Source organism: Eubalaena glacialis, chromosome 5 (genome assembly GCF_028564815.1).
Source record: "Eubalaena glacialis isolate mEubGla1 chromosome 5, mEubGla1.1.hap2.+ XY, whole genome shotgun sequence".
Lineage (NCBI taxonomy): Eukaryota > Metazoa > Chordata > Mammalia > Artiodactyla > Balaenidae > Eubalaena > Eubalaena glacialis.
This window is the reverse complement of record NC_083720.1, coordinates 126,726,161-126,745,732: the sequence shown is the minus strand read 5'-3', so window position 1 is coordinate 126,745,732 and position 19,572 is coordinate 126,726,161. Positions and strand designations below refer to the sequence as shown.

The 19,572-nt window shown below is 38.3% G+C and overlaps 1 protein-coding gene across 3 annotated transcripts in view; it reads left to right on the top strand.

Moving 5' to 3' along the window:
• NFKB1 (nuclear factor kappa B subunit 1) overlaps positions 1-19,572 on the top strand; it is a 127,930-nt gene that overhangs the window by 28,904 nt on the left and 79,454 nt on the right. For 2 of the 3 annotated variants that reach the window (XM_061192591.1, XM_061192589.1), the window contains exons 4-5: positions 3,005-3,045; positions 7,113-7,211. In XM_061192591.1, the coding sequence (XP_061048574.1) occupies positions 3,005-3,045; positions 7,113-7,211 (140 nt within the window). The remainder of the gene's footprint in view (positions 1-3,004; positions 3,046-7,112; positions 7,212-19,572) is intronic. The other variant, XM_061192590.1, reaches the window with a different exon arrangement.

Here is a 19,572-nt window from a genome sequence, read left to right as displayed (position 1 = left end):
CAATTTGTATCATCGTCATTTAAAATTAGTGTTGTTACTCTGGCACTTTTCATTTTTTAGATCAGATGTTTTTCTGCATTTTTATATCTATTATTTCTAGAAGTTCATGGGAAGGGAAAAAAATAAATCTGCTGTACCTTCACCTTCATTAGCTTCACTAAGTGTGCTGCTGAGCCCTTTCTCTCTTTACCCCACAAAACATATTTTGTAGGCTACTGTACCTGAGATCTCCTCAAGTGCTGTCCAATATAAGCTCTAGGTCAGCTTCCCGTGAACAAGTAAATGTCTTGGTAGCTTCTGTGTTTCCTGTGAACTTCTTATTCTGAGGATCAAAGTCTTTTTCTTGGTACTGATACTTTATTGAAAACATGAAAGGTTCTGCCCTCAGGAAGCATATACATTTCCATTTAATTAATGCCTTGTAGATGCCAAACAATATCCTGATGCAAATGCTTTCTTAATGTTTTTATTTCATCAAGTTTATGGAGATAGAAATAAGATTATCAAAAGAACTATCTCAGTAAATATTCTGTAGTCAGAGCTTCATGTTGTAGGAATTATTTAGCCCATAACATTAGAAAAACTTTTATAATTATACCTCAAAATCATATTTTACAGTTATTACCTCATCATTTTTATTGTCACATACTTTCCCTCTGCATTACAGTGGCATAGTTCAGTTTTTATAAACCAAGATGTATGGATGTTTTATTCACATTTTAAAGGGATAGAGAGGTAATATAAACCAGAATTAATTTGTAATATTCATGTAGACTGTTTTATCTTTTATATTTCTTGAAATCTAAAACCATTAGTAGTTTTGCTACTTGTTGAAAACTCTGTGGGATATGTTATGACTGCTAGGTCTATAACATTATGCTGTAGGATGTCAGTTCATGGCATAGAAATGTGGCCAAAGAAAATTGGCATTAAAACAAATATATGCATATCAAATCTAATTTTCTAGTTGATTTAATGTTTGAGTGTGTTCCCTGAAACAGAAAAAATGGCCCCATTTCACTAATAAAATTCCCAAACCTTAGAATTTCACATATTTAAAGGAAATTAAATCATACAGCAAAAATAATAGCAAAACTTCAAGTATTTTTAGAAGAGTTAATAAGAAGTGAGAGACTTGAAGTTTGATGTAAATGTGTTCCAACTCCTCTATATTTTCCGTGACATCCAAATGTTGCCTTCTTTTTTTTAACTGAAGTATTGTCGATTTACAGTGTTGTGTTAATTTCTGCTGTACAGCAAAGTGATTCAGTTACACATATGTATACATTTTTTTATATTCTTTTCCATTATGGTTTATCACAGGATATTGAATATAGTTCCCTGTGCTATACAGTAGGACCTTGCTGTCAAATGTTGCTTTCTTAAAGACTTCTCTTCTTCATAAGTTCATTTAGCTTTCTAGAGGGAATGTTAATGAATAGATTTATTATATTGTTGTATAGGCTTTATGTTAGCAGTATGAAAATATTTCCTTTTCTAATCAGTTTTATCTCCTTATCAGAAATGAAATTCTAGCCATTTTTTTGAATTTTAAAATTCTAACAGTTTCTTTTCTAAAAGTAGTTAAATACATCCAGGAATTAATTTCATACAGACAAGATAATTTACCTTAATTATACTACATTGGTCAGTCCCTACCCTGTTTTCTTTTCTTGTGTATGTTTCAGTTCAAATTCAGTCATTTTTCAACTGACTTCCTTGTAAATTTCTTGAATAATAACAGGAAATAATTATACCTTAGTTTCCTACAGTTTTCTAGCCTTATCCTGACTGATCATAATACTGAAAAGGTAAAAATAAATCCTCTCTCAAGTTAAAGTTTATTTTTAATTTCAACCTGAAAGTTTAGCTTTCTTAATAAATATACTTATCTAAAATAAGTCTTGAACTTCTGGCCTAGAGACAGTGAAGGTTGAAATGGACACCAAAGCATTCTAGAATTTTTTTAGTACCATTTTAATTTACATTCAAACAGTGAGAAACACCATGAGCCTTTATGTATTGCAGAGCTATGTATTATTATACTGTTGACATAAAAACCAGCTGGGAAGCTTAGGGACTTTTCTCATATTGAACAAATTTGTATTTATACTGTCAGAGGTTCTGATTTTCCTTTGAGTTTCCATAGTCAGGTATAGTCAGGCTATGGATTAAGCTTCTAGTATTCTTTGTTTTTATAACAATTTATTGGTATGCACCTATCTAAATTATTTTCAGAATTTTATAAAATGCTTGTTTTAGAACAGAGTTTATATGAGAGCACAGTATTCAAAAGTTGTATACAAACATCAGAAGCTATGAGTTAATAAGAAGCATCTACCATGTCTGATAGACCAAATTAAATTTGGGAGGGAGGAGGAACAAGCTAGCCAGTTAAGGAATGAGGGCAGTACTTATGCATTCGAGTATTGGAAAGGAACCAAAAACTTAGTGTAAGGAAAAGCAGATAGCCTGAGATCATTATCTGTGTGTTTCACATGTAGGCACTAGCTCAGTCTCTTGTAATTTCACATTAAGCACATTCTCTTTGAAGAATGGAAATCAGTGTCTAATGATATGACGGCAAAAGAAAATTTCATAGTGCCCAGGAAGTGGTTGCTGCTTTTAATTGGTATTTGTGTCATTTAAAAAATGCTTTGTTAGTGGACATGATTGTGAAGGCTATTGACGCCTTAATCCTTGCCAGACATCATGCCTTTTGTTGGGTTGTGCAATGCGCCATCACCATTCAACAAGACGTTTATATAGTGTGGTTCTCTCTAACGGTGTAAAACTGTTGTTAAAATAAGGATAAATTTAATATTCAAACAAGGAAGATATATTATATCCTTGTGGAATTTTAGCTAAAACATTTATTTGAAGCCTATATTCAAAAACATAATTTCAGTTTTTTTACTTCTTTTATATGTATATATTTTTCTTTTTACCAAATTTGAGAAGCCTCACAGTTTCTTTTGGTTTCTGTTTGTTGTTTTGTTTTTAGCAGATGGCCCATACCTTCAAATATTAGAGCAACCTAAACAGGTAAGAAGATGAAAGGGGTGGGACTTTCTCTTTAATTGTTAGATCCATAAGTCTAATATTAATATCTCAAGCACCAAATAAAATAATAAACGAATTTTACAAAGCAAGTACCTTATCTAGAAGATCAACAACCTGACAAATTATGTGACAACTTTATTCATCCACTTTACATTTCTCTTAGTCATTCTTCACACGGTCCTGAGCCTCAGTATGTAGTTCTATAAAACTTAGTTAGAGATCCTTGATATCCCACGATCTCCACTAACTTTGCCTACCAGCCACTCCTAGGAGAGGCGTAGGTTATCTCCACTCATTTTCATTTATAAGGGAATACACATGCATGCAGTTCACGTGCGCTGAGTTACGTCCATCACCATGTCCCCGCACATGCAGTACTTCTTAGCCTTCCTCCTTCCTTCGGAGCTCCAGCCTTCTCTGTTCTGTCTTTGAAACATGGAGCCTAAGATACTAAAGGTACCAGTAGGGTGTAGAGAAAGTTTTAGAATGGACAGTTGAGTTCTCTTCTCTCTGGTGTTAGCTTTGGACTCAGTCTCTTTGGAGTCAGGAGAGGAGCATTTTATTTTATCAAGCTCTTCCTCTTACTACTAGATTCTATAGAGGATACCTGGGAATTGAAGTGGCCTCCTCACCATGCCCCCATGGGTAAATATTTATTAGAAATTGTATGGGACCAGTGCTATCAAAGAGGAGGGAAGAGAATCTCTAATATTTGCCTGTAGGAGATTTCAGTCATTGAGGGATGGAAATAATGGTATAGTCTTCTGCAAAATGAGGACAAAGTCAGTAAATCTCCAAATGGATGTGCTTATTATCACATCTGTGTGAGACTGAGGATGAGTGTACCTGCTCTCTTGCAGTTATATCATCCAGTACCTTTCCTAAATGTTTTTAGTAGCTCAGGCAAGTAAGTGTAACACTTTTGCATTGTGTAACACTTAACAAATGCTAACTAGGTCAAGAATTTAAAGCATCTGTTGTGGTTACTCTAATCGTGGCCTTATATATGTATTTGGATTTTGGTCAAGATATAAAGGATGTAAATATCTTAACTGTGACCGAATAGACTATCCTTAGGAGGTTGAACTTGGGTTAACATTTTTGGTGCAGGGACAGGAATGCCATGTGAGACTTGAGGCCGTTGTTTTAGTCGCTTGCAGGTGGCACACCCTGACCCCACCGGCTGCCGACATGACTTTGTTTTACCTCCATGTCCAATTCCATAGTGGTGAGTTCCCACAGGAGGCCACCGACTCTCTCAAAGACCCTCCCAGTGGAAGGTTATCCCTTAACATTCTAGGCAGTGGTCTGGCCTCCTGGAAAATTTTCTGAGTAGTCTATGAAACTGAGAAATCAACTAAACTTTATTTGCATACTAGGTAAAATGTGTCTTTCACATATCCATTTTCATAAGCATAGCACTACAATAAGAATTTTTAAATGCAGTTTCTTACTATGGGTCCAGTAGTCATAAGGAAAAATTGATACTTATGATTTATTTGAAGGGTGGGTTACATAGGTCCAAAATTCAAAATTTAATTCGCTGTTTGTGGATGTGTAAAAGCTTATCTGAGTAAATCAGTGTGTTTGCTTACCAAACTGATAATATTTTGATGTCTGACTCCAGTGAAAGTAAGAAGATTGTATTTAAGTCAGACTTTCTGACCGGATGGTTATAGCCTTGCCTTTGAGGTTGATGACTCATTTTAAGCAAATGGAGTTACTGAGATGAATGGCTGTGGATTGGCAAACCTTTAATCTCAAAAATTTAGAATCTGAAATGCATCCAGACTATGCATTTGAAGACATTCTAGCTTCCTTTAAAAAAAAAAAAAAAAAAAAAAAACCAGTAATAAATTCCTATCCTCAGGTTAGAAATTCCTTTGCATGGAAGTTTAGATACTTTTATCCAACCATGAATAATGTCTATTGTTTTTTAAATGATAAGCAAGCTATTAAGACATGTCTCTTTACTCATATTCTATTTGAAACCACTCCCAGTAAGATATAAAAGTATATGTATAAGTACTTATTTTTCCAACTGTCCTGAAGGAATTTTGTGATTAAAGATAATGAATTAATTTGTTAAGTTTTAAAAATAAAATCTAGAAAAATGTTCTTTTGTCTTTGGGGTCTCTGCCACAATTTTCCCCAGCTCTGACAGAGATGAGTCACAGCACAGACTACTAATCTTTAGCGTATCCAGTTCTGTTGCATAATATTAAGTGCTAATTATCTAATATTATTTAAAAACTGAACTTGTATTTAAATTGATTACCCGTCAGGTAAATCCCTATTTTATGGCTAGCCAGTTCTGGAGGCTGTTAACACACGCTGTTGCTTTTTCATGCTTTTAGAAATTTCACTTAATTATTAAAAATAAGTCAACAGCCTTTGTCTATAAAAGGTATAGGTCTGAATTTGTAACTTTTTTTTTAGTTTGAATTTTGTGAGAAGCAAAACAGAGGATAATTGCCTCCAAATGACTAATCTCAAAAAGCTTCCCAGGTGTTTAGGTTTGGGATCTCCTGAGGAGCCATTTGCAAGAGTTGTTTTAGGTGCCACTTTGATGAGCTGATCATACACCCCAGACCCATGTGTGACTTGAAGCAGTTTCCCCGACTAAGGAATTTACTTCAGGCCTTATTCGTCCCATGAAATATGCTTTAGACTGATCCTCTTTGGAAATTAGAAAATTCTCACAGAATTTAGAAACAATTTCAGGTGCTTTCATTAGTTCGGGGTTCCTGGACCTCTCAGACTGCTTTTCAAGACCCTATGAGGCATAGTGAAATGCAGTGCAATCTCAGGAGGGCAGAAATTTTGCATTGGTCCGTGAGCTCAAAGCTGTCAAAACCTTCGTGTTTGCTGGGCTCCACTGTCCAGTGTGCAAGGGAGAAAGCCCTCACCACCAAGTAGTGGGTGTTCAGAGCTTCTGATGCCTAGGGATCCAGTACTGTTTATATGAAGTCAGCCCCACAATAACGTAAATGAAAGGTGAGGATGTTCCTTAAAGTGTATTAACATATTCTTTTCACTAAAGGGTGAATTTGAAAATAGGAAAACCATCCGGTCAAGTGACTGTATAATTATAAACTACTAACACTACCACAAATTGTTTGACATCATTATAAAGTTGAGTCTTTCAGGGAAAATGTTGAAAGCTCCCTTAATATGATGATGAGAGCCATTCTCATAAGTGCTCTTGTTTTATTCTTTGTGTACAAATATGCACAGTTATAATTGTTAGCTTTGTAAATCATAAAATGTTAGAACTGGAATAGACCTTGAGTATGGTCTAGTCTAACCTTATTTGTATAGATAAAAAAACATAGAACTTAGGTGTTTATCAGCCCACATAGTAAAGGCTTCTAGCTAATTCTTAATCGATTTACTATGCCTATAAAATTCTTGAGTTAATATATAAAGGGACTATCTAGTTTTGGATTTATTCAAGTCAGTTAACATGTCCAGCTGGAGCTGATAATAGCGATAATCTTAAATCAAAACTCTTCTCTTCTGAGCTGTTGAGAGTTGCTGACCAGATGTGAGGTCTAGTGTAGGGTGTGTTCTACAACGCTGATGCGATATATTTAACAAGACATTTCTGTATGCCCTCCTGGACCAGCTGTCATCGGAGTCGATAAAGGAATTCCTTCAAGTAAGAGTCAGAGAAGCTTAACTTTGAGTCATATGGCCAATTTCAGAGCTTGGCAGCCGCAATTCGAGATGAGGAAGCTCTGATGCAAACAAGCTGTAGCGCGTCAAGTCCAAGGCTTAAACTCTGCAGCAGGTCACCGTCCACAGAGCACAGCAGGAGAGGTTCCGCAGGGCCAGGGACCTGGCTTCTAAGCCACAGCTCAGGGCACAAATATCAGTTACCATCAGTGTTCCTAATAAGGTTATGGGAAAGGTGGTTCTCATCTACAATCTTTCACAGTTTATGTTTTTCCTTTAATACACCAAGCATTTAAAATTTGTATCACTTTGTCCCTGTAATTTTTAGTAAGTATATCTCAAACTTGTTCACCTTGTGTTTACCTTTGCAGAGAGGATTTCGTTTCCGTTATGTGTGTGAAGGCCCCTCCCATGGCGGACTCCCTGGTGCATCTAGTGAAAAGAACAAGAAGTCCTATCCTCAGGTCAAAGTAAGTTCGTGGTATCTTTCCATGTGAATTCTGGAAGATTTGATGTCCTAGGAGCAAAAGAAAGGAACCCTTTAAATATAACTACCATTTGCCTCTGTGCCTAAGCTGAAGTGTTCACGTGATTATTATAATATTTAAATAGAAATGTGTCTCTTAGCAATAGAGGTGACAGATTTTAAAACTCTGTTAATATTTCCATTTAGTACAAATTGTCTCAACATTAACTAACAGAACTTTTATTATTTCTTGATCATCTTAAAGGGTTTTTTAGTTGTATACTTCCTAAAAGTTTAATAAGTCTTTGAGAGAGTGCTTGATTTCAGCTCTTTGGAGTTCTAGTGAAAAACAAAACTCAGTTGAAAAACAAAACTTCAGCTCATGAATTCAGATCCAGACTCTGTTACTAGCTGTGTGCCTTTGACTGGGTTATCCACTACTACTAAACCTCAGTACCTGAATGTGCAAAATGCAGACATGTTAATGGTCTCTCCTTCATAAAGTCTCCTAGAGATTGAATGAGACAACGTATGTAAGTGGTCCACAGAGAGCCTGGCCGTACCACAGGGCCTGAGCAACTGCGCGTCCACATGTGGTGGTCCTTGGAATGTAGTACGTCATGACACGCTGTGGTGGGCTTGGCCGAGCCTTTTCTATACCTTCTGGTTCTTTTTTTCTCTCTTTTTATTTAATTGGGAATATCTTCCGCTGAGATAATTTGAGTTTTTTATTTTCATAATGTGATGCCTTGTTTCCTAGACTGATTGCTAACAGTTTTGCAGATAAACCAGTGCATACTTGCAATTTCATAATTTATAAACATTTTCATTTGTTCAGTGATTCAAGGCTTTGGCAAAGGTTATCAACTCAGTTCCCACTAAGGTGTGAGTGCCCCTTAGGATAGAACGTTCTTTTGGCCTAAGTCTTCTTATTGGTTTGTTGTTGTGAATGGGTGAAGGGCAACAAGACAGACCTCCAGCAAAATCGTGATGTCAAGGAAATTTGTCTTTGGTTTTCAGCCTTGCATTTTATTCCCTCCCTCTCCTCATATCCCACTGCTAGGTCCAGCCCTTTCTATTTTCTTATCCCTGATCTAAAACAAAATCCTGTGATTCTTTACCTCTTGAGAATATTATGTAGTATTGGTCCTACCAATTGTATTAGCATTTTAAGTCTCCTGTCGAGCTCTCCTGTGGAATGAAAGATGTTTTTCCTGTTCAGGGTCATTAGGCAGGGTAAATATGATGTGTTTAGCCACAGTCTTATGGTCTCAAGTCCTTTAGAATCTGAATGAGGAAAGAAGAGCAGCAATAAAACAAGAGAATTAGCATTTATTAAGCACCAAAGATTTGCGAAGTGCTTTACATACATTATCTCTTCTATCCTCAAAACAACCCTGGTAGGTAAAAAGTGTAAAGCCTGTGAGGAAACTGCGGTTCTTAGAGAGGAGCCTTGCTGTCCTCAAAGGACCCGTGGCTCTTGCTCATTGAACGTGTGCGTTTGGGGTGCTGGGGGCCGGGACCCAGGGGACAGGACACGGGAGGACAACGGTGAGATAAGGCGCAGAGGATTACAACTCTGGACAACATGGGAGAGGAGCTCAGGGGTAAAGCGTACTCAGATGTTAGGGAGTCAGATCCAGCCCTTATCTTCTTAACACCTGTGTCTGTGTGTCCTATATATAAATATTATATGTGTCTATACGTGTGTACTTGTAATAAGGATAATTGAAAGATACATGTTATCTGCATTGACACTGATTATAATTACTGAAGAATTAGCATTAAGAGAAAAACTGGGAGTTTTTTTTCTAGACTGTCTCTGTACAAAAAAATATAAATGACAGTATTTTCAAGAACTGCTTACTCCCATTGCTCCAGTCTTTTGTGGCTAAGTGACAGTTCTTGATACTAAAAAATACATGGCATTAGCTTTGTTATAAATTTGTTACCTAATAAAAAAACTATATATCCATTTATGCTCAGTCTTCATACATCCTTCTCATGTAGTGGTTGCTGCCTCACATTTACAAAATAGTCTAGAAATAAAACAACCTAATGGACATTAGATGTTCTTCTCAAATCATAGTTTCTGTATCAAGGAGTTTAATACTTGGTGGGAAATCTAGATATATAAACAACTAATAATAAAGGAAGTCAGAATATAAATGTGTAAGATTAGTTGTTATTGAACTTCAGCTACAGCTTCACTATTTCACCCAATTATATTTTTATTCACGAATTCAACATATATTTATTAAGCATTTAATCCAGTTGTAAGAAAATGAAGAATAGTTTAGAGAGTCTGTTACAAACTGTCATTGTTCTCTTAGCCTATCATCATTCACTCAGAGTTTAAGTGACTCTGCTCTTTGTAATAGTTAAAGGAAGTAATTTTATTTATCTTTGAAGCTCTTAATCAGAAGGATGGGGAGGAGGGAAAGAGTCAATCATGAGGTAGTTTTTCCAGAGCTCTTCCAATATCACTTTTAATATATAGTCTTTTTCACAAAGGGTAGTTGAGGGTGACCTTTTGGTTTACAAATGGATTTTTAAGTCTCTCTTGCCGGTAGAATTTAGGCAGAGGAGGCAATTGCTCTCAGTGTGTGTCTTTATCAGGAGGATCTTCACAGCTGTACATGTCTCTGGCAGTAGTTCAGTAAGCACCCGCTACTTGAGAGGCTGCAAGACAAGCGGTGGGACAGATACCACGAGCCAGGGATTTGGGTGAGAAAACTTTACGCTTTGGAGGGTTTTCCAGTTCATCGTAGGATATTTAGCAGCATCCCTGACTTACACCCACAGATGCAGTAGCATCCTTACCGTCGTGACAACCAAACTGTGTCTCCAGACATTCCCATATGTCCTGGGGGGGCAAAAGCACCCTGCTCGAGAACCACTCATCTAGGTGCAGTGTCTAATCAACCTTAACCTTTCTCCTTTGCATACTTTTCTGCTATATAAAGCCGTAGTGCATAGGTTATATAGAATTGCCTGAGTATATTATTTTGCAAACGTGTGTACTTTTCCTGATTATTAGATACTTACTTTCGAGTTGATGATCATGGCGATTCTATAACTTCTTATAGAATCTCTGAGTTAGTGTACCTGGATATTAAGGAGAAGGACAGAAAAGAGAAGAAAAAACGTATCCTAAACATTCCATATTCTACGATAACTGCATACCTAAAAGTTAACATAGGAGTTCTGTTGGTTCTCCGTTACAAACTGTTACAGAAGAGAAAGTGAAAGTGGAGATGGATTCGGTCAAGGCTGTAAACCTGCATAGCCACTGGGCATGAGCAACAGAGGCATCTATGGAGTGGTCCTCGTGCTCCCTTGCAGCAGAGGGAGGTGTAACAGCCAGTGCCCCACGCCCTCGCCGAACGCCATCTCCACAGGAACTCCAGAGGGAGAGCATTTACATCTATTGGAAGGAAATGATATTTCTGAAATTTACGTATGCTCCATATTTATTAAAGTACATTTGTTCAGGCTTAAGAGTAAAATGTTCCAGGCTCTGTCTTTTCCTCACCTACAGCCTCTTACCCTCCTCTCCCTCCTCCGGCCTCACTCTTTCTCTTCTCATCGTGCCTCTGGGAGGGCGCACCACGCCCCGGAGCGGCCCCTGGAAGGCTAGTGGTTCAGCATGCGTTCGGTCACACGCAGGCAGCAGCGAGGTGTTGAGGGCCAGCCCCAAAGCTGTAGGGGCTGGCTGTGGTTTGGGGGCTGCAGACCTCTAGCTGGGCTTTATAGAGCTTGTAAACATATAACCCTGCTTGGGTTTCTCTCTTGCTGATTGTCCAAATATGATACCTCAAGTTAAATCATTTTAAAACCAACTCTAAGGGCCTACCCCAGTTCTCCTTTTGCTACTGGAATTTTGTCCTATGCTTAATACGCTATTTCTGATAAGCTGGATGTAGGCTAGGCTTAGACACACTCTTACAATATTGAGATTATTTCTAGAATTAGGACTGTTGAACCATCTGGTGTTCTGCATGTTTCTTTCATGTCAAAGAATCCATTAGCTTTCACGGGTCTTGCCGTGGAAGTCTTCACATTCTTTTTAAAAAAATGTTTTAATTATAAAATATTTCATGTGTACGGGACATTTAAAAATTGATGTAAAGAACACCATATACCACCACCTGATTTAACAGGTACAGTCATCCCTCAGTATCCTGGGGGATTGTTTCTGGGATCCCCGCAGATACCAAAATTCATGGATGCTCAAGTCCCTTGTATAAAATGGGGCAGTCTTTGCATATAACCTTTGCACAATCCTTCTGTATACTTTAAATCATCTCCAGGTTACTTTTAACACCTAGTACAATGTAAATGCCATATAAATAGTTGCCGGTGCGCAGCAAATTTAAGTTTTACTTTTTGGAACTTTCTGGAATTAAAAAAATATATTTTCCTTCTGTGGTTGGTTGAATCACGGATGTGGAACCTGAGGATACAGAGGGCCAACTGTATCAGCATTTTACCATATTTGCTTCTGATCTCTTTCTAAAATAAAAGATACAACTAAAGCCCCACCCATTGTTCACTTTTTTCTTCTTCTTCATAGGTAAACCACTGCTCTGAATTTTCAATCTCTGATATATTTAATATTTTTGCTATACAAGTATGATTCCATGAATACTGGCATTTTCAAGAAAATTAATTTTTACTGGTTTCAACTCAAATTTTCTATTATACATGATGGCTTTTTTTCAGGGCAAATAAGAGTTAAAATAGGGCTAAAACACTTGAAGATTAGCGTTCACTTTGATTCTATTGATTCCTCTTTATCATCTAGATACAATTTCTTCATTCCTAATGTGGAGTTTATTCTGACTCCTACAGGAAAAAATAATAATATTCAAAAATCTAGGGAAAGTAAATATGCAGCCTAACTCTTACATCTTGCCCTTTTTAAAGAAAAGCTTTCCTGTTGTTCAGCATTTAAGAATCTATTATACTGTCCTACAAAGTTTCCCTTTAAAGTTTCCTCAGTTCTAATTTCATCGTGGATCTCCTAATGGGAGAGGCTGGCAGAAAAGCACAAGTACCTTCCTCGAGGCGAAGCTTGTCCCTGCCTGTTTTTGACTCAGTAAGGAGTGCCAGGGAAGGCTCATTTCCCTCTTTCCCGAAAGTTAATCATGAGGTTTTTATATTAGTCAAACTACCTTCCTCTTCACAGAGGTGGAAAGGTGCCCGAGAGGAACAGCCCCATGCGGCTTCAGAAACCCTCACCGATTCTCTTCCAGAGCGGCCAGAAAGCACGTATCCTCAGCTGCTGTGACATCCTCCCGCGTGGCCCGCTCAGTGCCAACCAGAAAGCTGTCAGTGACCTTGACTCTAAAATACAAATAGCTGACCAGTTGGTATTCTTATTTTCTCTTTAGTTATAAATACCAAATGCAATGGGCTACAACTTGAAACACAGCTGATGTAGTGTAACTATTTTTAATCAGATGTTTTCCGAAAGCTGAGTCTCGCATATGTTTTCTTTCCTTAGTGTTTTATATTGAACAGAAGGTATGTGTTGAAATGTTTGGGTCAACAACAGCTTTTTTATTGTCCCTACCCCCCACAGTTGGGTTGTTTTTTTTCTTTCTTAAGTCTCCACTCTTGGTGCCTCTCACTTAAAAATCCTAAATGTTAAGTTTCTGTCAAGGTCAAATAAAGACTGGCTGATCTGCTGTGGCATTTAGGGATATCACATATCCTTGTGTAATCTCCCTTTCCTTTGTATGGACTTGTCTGGTTTGGGAGGTTTGCCATTTTAAGGATCTAGTTATAATACTAGTTTTGAATAATTTAATCTGACTCAATTACTAAATAATTTAATCTGACTCAATTACTAAAAACGGGGAAGAAGATCACCAATAATCAATTAGGCATGCACATGAAACCTACTTCATAGCATTTTTAAAAATTTTTAACCCCTAAGCTGTTCACAATTTACGTATGTTAAAAAGGGAAAATAACCACATCCCCTAAATCCAGAGCCCTGCGCTATATTGAAGAGAAGGGCTTTGTAACCTGGATCCCTTTTACCAGTTTCAGAGGGATTTTGGACTTCTAAATTTATATGCAGAATTTTATGTGTATGTATATACGTATTTCTGGGGGGATAAGTTTAACTTTTTATCAGATTTTCAAAGGGAAGGACTCAAACATGGTTAAGAACCAGTGCTGCAGAGTACATGTCACTTTAGCTTTCTAACAGCAGCTGATTTTAAAAACTGCTAATAAAAAGCAGCTAATAAAAAAGATATATAAAATGTCTTAAAAATTTTTTTTTATTTTTGTAATTTTATATTTCCATTTTTCCATTTTTTTAAAATCCATTTTCAGTGAGTTGAAATAATTAAGGTTGCTCAACACAAGGCCCAGGAAAACCTCCCTTCACTTTGGTTGTAGGGTGGAAAGGTGGGGAGACTTAGTATCAACAGCCCAAAAAGGCAAATAGGCTTCACTGCATTTTCTTCCTTGCTCTTCCATAGGGATGCTGATTAAATATGAAGTTAACCATTAGTAGTTGAAGCCAAAAGAGAGAAAATTTATTTAACATATATTCATTGGGTACTATGTGTCAGGTCCTGCTCTCTTGGCAAGCAGACAAAACTCCATTCCATGTGTAACCGCAACCTAGACTTCTAGGTATTTTTCTTTCATGTAGTTCAGAAGTTTTTCATTTGGCCCCTAGAACAAAATATTACCTTGTAGAATGTTGTTAAAAACAGCCCTCTAAATTTACTGTATGTATTCATAGTCTGCATTATGAACTAGAGAAAGCTACTCATTAGAGGAGACTTCTGTCATGGATCATAGCTGTGAAATGTAACCCTTAGAAATTATTAGGAGAACCATAGGCTTCTTGAATTTACAGACTGTCTGAATTTTAAGCTTCATTTTTGTTCATCCTGGCTTGGCGACCTTCCTCTGTTGGCTATTCCCATTTTTCTTCCATCTGTTTTTCCTTAAATACATGATTGTTCCTGGGACTATTATTTAATCAGAAGCAAATCTCTGATGGCTTCTTCTAACCCCAGTGGTCTCAGTTTGAAGATTATATAGCCTTTCCTCATTCCATTGAGGAATTCGGGTCTCATAAAGTCACGTACTGGTTATTCTTCCTGATAAGGTAAAAATATACAGGAGAACTGATTTCAGATGCATGCAGCAGCGAGCGGGAGCTGGAAGCAAGATCTTAGTTCCTGGACCGGAAGTCCTAACCACTAGACCGCAGGGGCCAGTGGCTAGGGCCTGGATCCCTACTTCTTGCCTGCCTTGTCAGGAAAGAATTCAGGCGAGGAGGCAGAAGGTAAAGAGAAAAGTAAAAAGTTTGTTGGGAAAACAAAGTACATGCAGAGAGACGCACGGGCGAACTCAGAGAGAGAGAGTCACGCTTTTGGGAAGTTTAAATTCTTTATAAAGGGGCAGTTTTCTGGGTCTTTGTCTTCCTTCTGGCCAATCATCTTGTTTTGTCCCCCCTGGCTAATTTGTCTCGGGACCCTCCTCTTAGGTGCCCACGCACCTCTCAGCCAAGATGGATCCCGACGTGAAGGTATCTGGGAAAAGCAAGAGTCACCATGGCCTGGAGTTGTCCCCTGACTTTTGACCCCCAAGGAGCCTTTCTGCACATGTGTAGTGTCTCCCTTGCCCCAAGGAGGGGGAAGCAGAGATCCCCTGATCCTTTACTCAAACAAGGTTTTGCCCCTCTCTGTTCCTGCCATGACTGTTATCTTAAGGTGTCCACAGAAGACAAAGCCTGGCTATTTACCCTGTCTCTGTCATTGCTTCCATTTCGGAGAGCAAACAGGAGGCTGACTGTAAGTGCCTAACCTGGAGCCCACCTACCTCTTGTCTCAGGAAATGCAAACAGGAGGCTAGTTGTAAGTGTCTGGCCTGAAGCCCACTTTTTTCCTGCCTCAGTAGTACGGCCTCCAAAGGTGTAACACCTCCTCCACAGACAAGCTGTTTTTCCACTTGTCAGCAGACCTAGAGCCGAGGCTGTAAACTACCCTGCAGTCTCAATCTCCTCTCCCCACCCTCCAGGTGGATTCGAGACCAGAATCCTCTAGTCTCCATTCACCCCTCTGAACTGTCGTGAGGGTGGGCTGGGAGGTGCAAGCAGGCTTCCCCAGACGATGCCTCTCGCCTTTAGGTCCCCATCCACCCGGCAGAACGGTTATAAGGACGGCTTGCTGTGCTTATGTATATCATCTCATTAGTCATCGCAGCCCACTGAAATAGGTTCTATGATCCTCATTTGATAAATGAGGAAACCGAAGTCCAGAGAAGTTAAGAAGCTTACCCCAGGTCTCGCAGTCTTTCAGGGATGGAGCCCAAGATTTCGGTTCAGGCAGTGTGATTTAAGAGTGCACACTCTTACCCACCATGGGATACTGTTAATTATTGTAACATTAAGGGTCTGTCTCTACTTTGGGGGTTCTTTAAATCGATGCTTCTCAACCATGGATGTGCATCAGAATCACCCGAGAATATTTTAACTGCAGAGGTGCCGGGGCCCACTCCACACATGCTAAATCACAGTGGGTCTTTTAGTATGATAATCCTTTGATAATTTCTAAGGACTCATGTCATATAATGGCAAGATATAACAGGAGAATGAATAGGTAAATCATGGTGTAACCATGGAATAGAATATTATGCTACTGTTTAATTATGAAGACTGTACAGCATGGAAAATGCTTATGACCGAATGTTAAGAAAAAAAGCAGGATTTCAAATTTAAAATATAATCACTGAAGTGATTTAACTCAGTGAATGAGTTACAATCAAGCTTAGAGACGGAAGAATTACCAAATTTAAAAATAGATCTGAAGTAATTTCCTGGAATGTAGCACAGAGAGAAGGAAAACTTGAAAGAAAGGGTGAGAGGGCTCCCGGAAGATGGAGGAAGAGTAAGACGCGGAGATCACCTTCCTTCCCACAGATACATTAGAAATACATCTACACGTGGAACTGCTCCTACAGAACACCCACTGAATGCTGGCAGAAAACGTCAGACCTCCCAAAAGCCGTGTGGATGAAAGGCTCTTGGTGCTCCAGCCAGGCATCAGGGCTGTGCCTCTGAGGTGGGAGAGCCAACTTCAGGACACTGGTCCACAAGAGACCTCCCAGCTCCACGTAATACCAAACGGCGAAAATCTCTCAGAGATCTCCATCTCAACATCAAGACCCAGCTTCACTCAACGACCAGCAAGCTACAGTGCTGGACACCCTATGCCAAACAACTAGCAAAACAGGAACACAGCCCCATCCATTAGCAGAGAGGCTGCCTAAAATCATAATAAGGCCACAGACACCCCAAAATACACCACCAGACGTGGACGTGCCCACCAGAAAGACAAGATCCAGCCTCATCCACCAGAACACAGGCACTAGTTCCCTCCACCAGGAAGCCTACACAACCCACTGAACCAACCTTAGCCACTGGGGACAGATACCAAAAACAACGGGAACTACGAACCTGCAGCCTGTGAAAAGGAGACCCCAAACACAGTAAGATAAGCAAAATGAGACGACAGAAAAACACACAGCAGATGAAGGAGCAGGGTCAAAACACACCAGACCTAACAAATGAAGAGGAAATAGGTAGTCTACCTGAAAAAGAATTCAGAATAATGATAGTAAGGATGATCCAAAATCTTGGAAATAGAATGGAGAAAATACAAGAAACGTTTAACAAGGACCTAGAAGAAATAAAGAGCAAACAAACAGTGATGAACAACACAATAAATGAAATTAAAAATACTCTAGATGGGATCAATAGCAGAATAACTGAGGCAGAAGAACGGATAAGTGACCTGGAAGATAAAATGGTGGAAATAACTACTGCAGAGCAGGATAAAGAAAAAAGAATGAAAAGAATTGAGGACAGTCTCAGAGACCTCTGGGACAACATTAAACGCACCAACATTCGAATCATAGGGGTTCCAGAAGAAGAAGAGAAAAAGAAAGGGACTGAGAAAATATTTGAAGAGATTATAGTTGAAAACTTCCCTAATATGGGAAAGGAAATAGTTAATCAAGTCCTGGAAGCACAGAGAGTCCCATACAGGATAAATCCAAGGAGAAACACACCGAGACACATCTTAGTCAAACTGTCAAAAATTAAATATAAAGAAAACATATTAAAAGCAGCAAGGGAAAAACAACAAATAACACACAAGGGCATCCCCATAAGGTTAACAGCTGATCTTTCAGCAGAAACTCTGCAAGTCAGAAGGGAGTGGCAGGATATACTTAAAGTGATGAAGGAGGAAAACCTACAACCAAGATTAATCTACCCAGCAAGGATCTCATTCAGATTTGATGGAGAAATTAAAACCTTTACAGACAAGCAAAAGCTGAGAGAGTTCAGCACCACCAAACCAGCTTTACAACCAATGCTAAAGGAACTTCTCTAGGCAAGAAACACAAGAAAAGGAAAACACCTACAATAACAAACCCAAAACATTTAAGAAAATGGGAATAGGAACATACATATCGATAACTACCTTAAATGTAAATGGATTAAATGCTCCCACCAAAAGACACAGACTGGCTGAATGGATACAAAAACAAGACCCATATATATGCTGTCTACAAGAGACCCACTTCAGACCTAGAGACACATCCAGACTGAAAGTGAGGGGATGGAAAAAGATATTCCATGCAAATGGAAATCAAAAGAAAGCTGGAGTAGCAATTCTCATATCAGACAAAATAGACTTTAAAATAAAGACTATTACAAGAGACAAAGAAGGACACTATATAATGATCAAGGGATCGATCCAAGAGGAAGGTATAACAATTGTAAATATTTATGCACCCAACATAGGAGCACCTCAATACATAAGGCAAATACTAACAGCCATAAAAGGGGAAATCGACAGCAACACAATCATAGTAGGGGACTTTAACACCCCACTTTCACCAATGGACAGATCATCCAAAATGAAAATAAATAAGGAAACACAAGCTTTAAATGATACATTAAACAAGATGGACTTAATTGATATTTATAGGACATTCCACCCAAAAACAACAGAATACACATTTTTCTCAAGTGCTCATGGAACATTCTCCAGGATAGATCATATCTTGGGTCACAAATCAAGCCTTGGTAAATTTTAGAAAATTGAAATCGTATCAAGTATCTTTTCCGACCACAATACTATGAGACTAGATATCAATTACAGGAAAAGATCTGTAAAAAATACAAACACATGGAGGCTACACAATACACTACTTAATAACGAAGTGATCACTGAAGAAATCAAAGGGGAAATCAAAAAATACCTAGAAACAAATGACAATGGAGACACGACGACCAAAAACCTATGGGACGCAGCAAAAGCAGTGCTAAGAGGGAAGTTTATAGCAATACAAGCCTACCTCAAGAAACAGGAAACATCTCGAATAAACAACCTAACCTTGCACCTGAAGCAATTAGAGAAAGAAGAACAAAAAAACCCCAAAGCTAGTAGAAGGAAAGAAATCATAAAGATCAGATCAGAAATAAATGAAAAAGAAATGAAGGAAACAATAGCAAAAATCAATGAAACTAAAAGCTGGTTCTTTGAGAAGATAAACAAAATTGATAAACCATTAGCCAGACTCATCAAGAGAAAAAGGGAGAAGACTCAAATCAATAGAATTAGAAATGAAAAAGGAGAAGTAACCACTGACACTGCAGAAATACAAACGATCATGAGAGATTACTATAAGCAACTCTATGCCAATAAAATGGACAACCTGGAAGAAATGGACAGATTCTTAGAAATGCACAACCTGCCGAGACTGAACCAGGAAGAAATAGAAAATATGAACAGACCAATCACAAGCACTGAAATTGAAACTGTGATTAAAAATCTTCCAACAAACAAAAGCCCAGGACCAGATGGCTTCACAGGCGAATTCTATCAAACATTTAGAGAAGAGCTAACACCTATCCTTCTCAAACTCTTCCAAAATATTGCAGAGGGAGGAACACTCCCAAACTCATTCTACGAGGCCACCATCACCCTGATACCAAAACTAGACAAAGATGTCACAAAGAAAGAAAACTACAGGCCAATATCACTGATGAACATAGATGCAAAAATCCTCAACAAAATACTAGCAAACAGAATCCAACAGCACATTAAAAGGATCATACACCATGATCAAGTGGGGTTTATCCCAGGAATGCAAGGATTCTTCAATATACACAAATCAATCAACGTGATACACCATATTAACAAATTGAAGGAGAAAAACCATATGATCATCTCAATAGATGCAGAGAAAGCTTTTGACAAAATTCAACACCCATTTATGATAAAAGCCCTGCAGAAAGTAGGCATAGAGGGAACTTT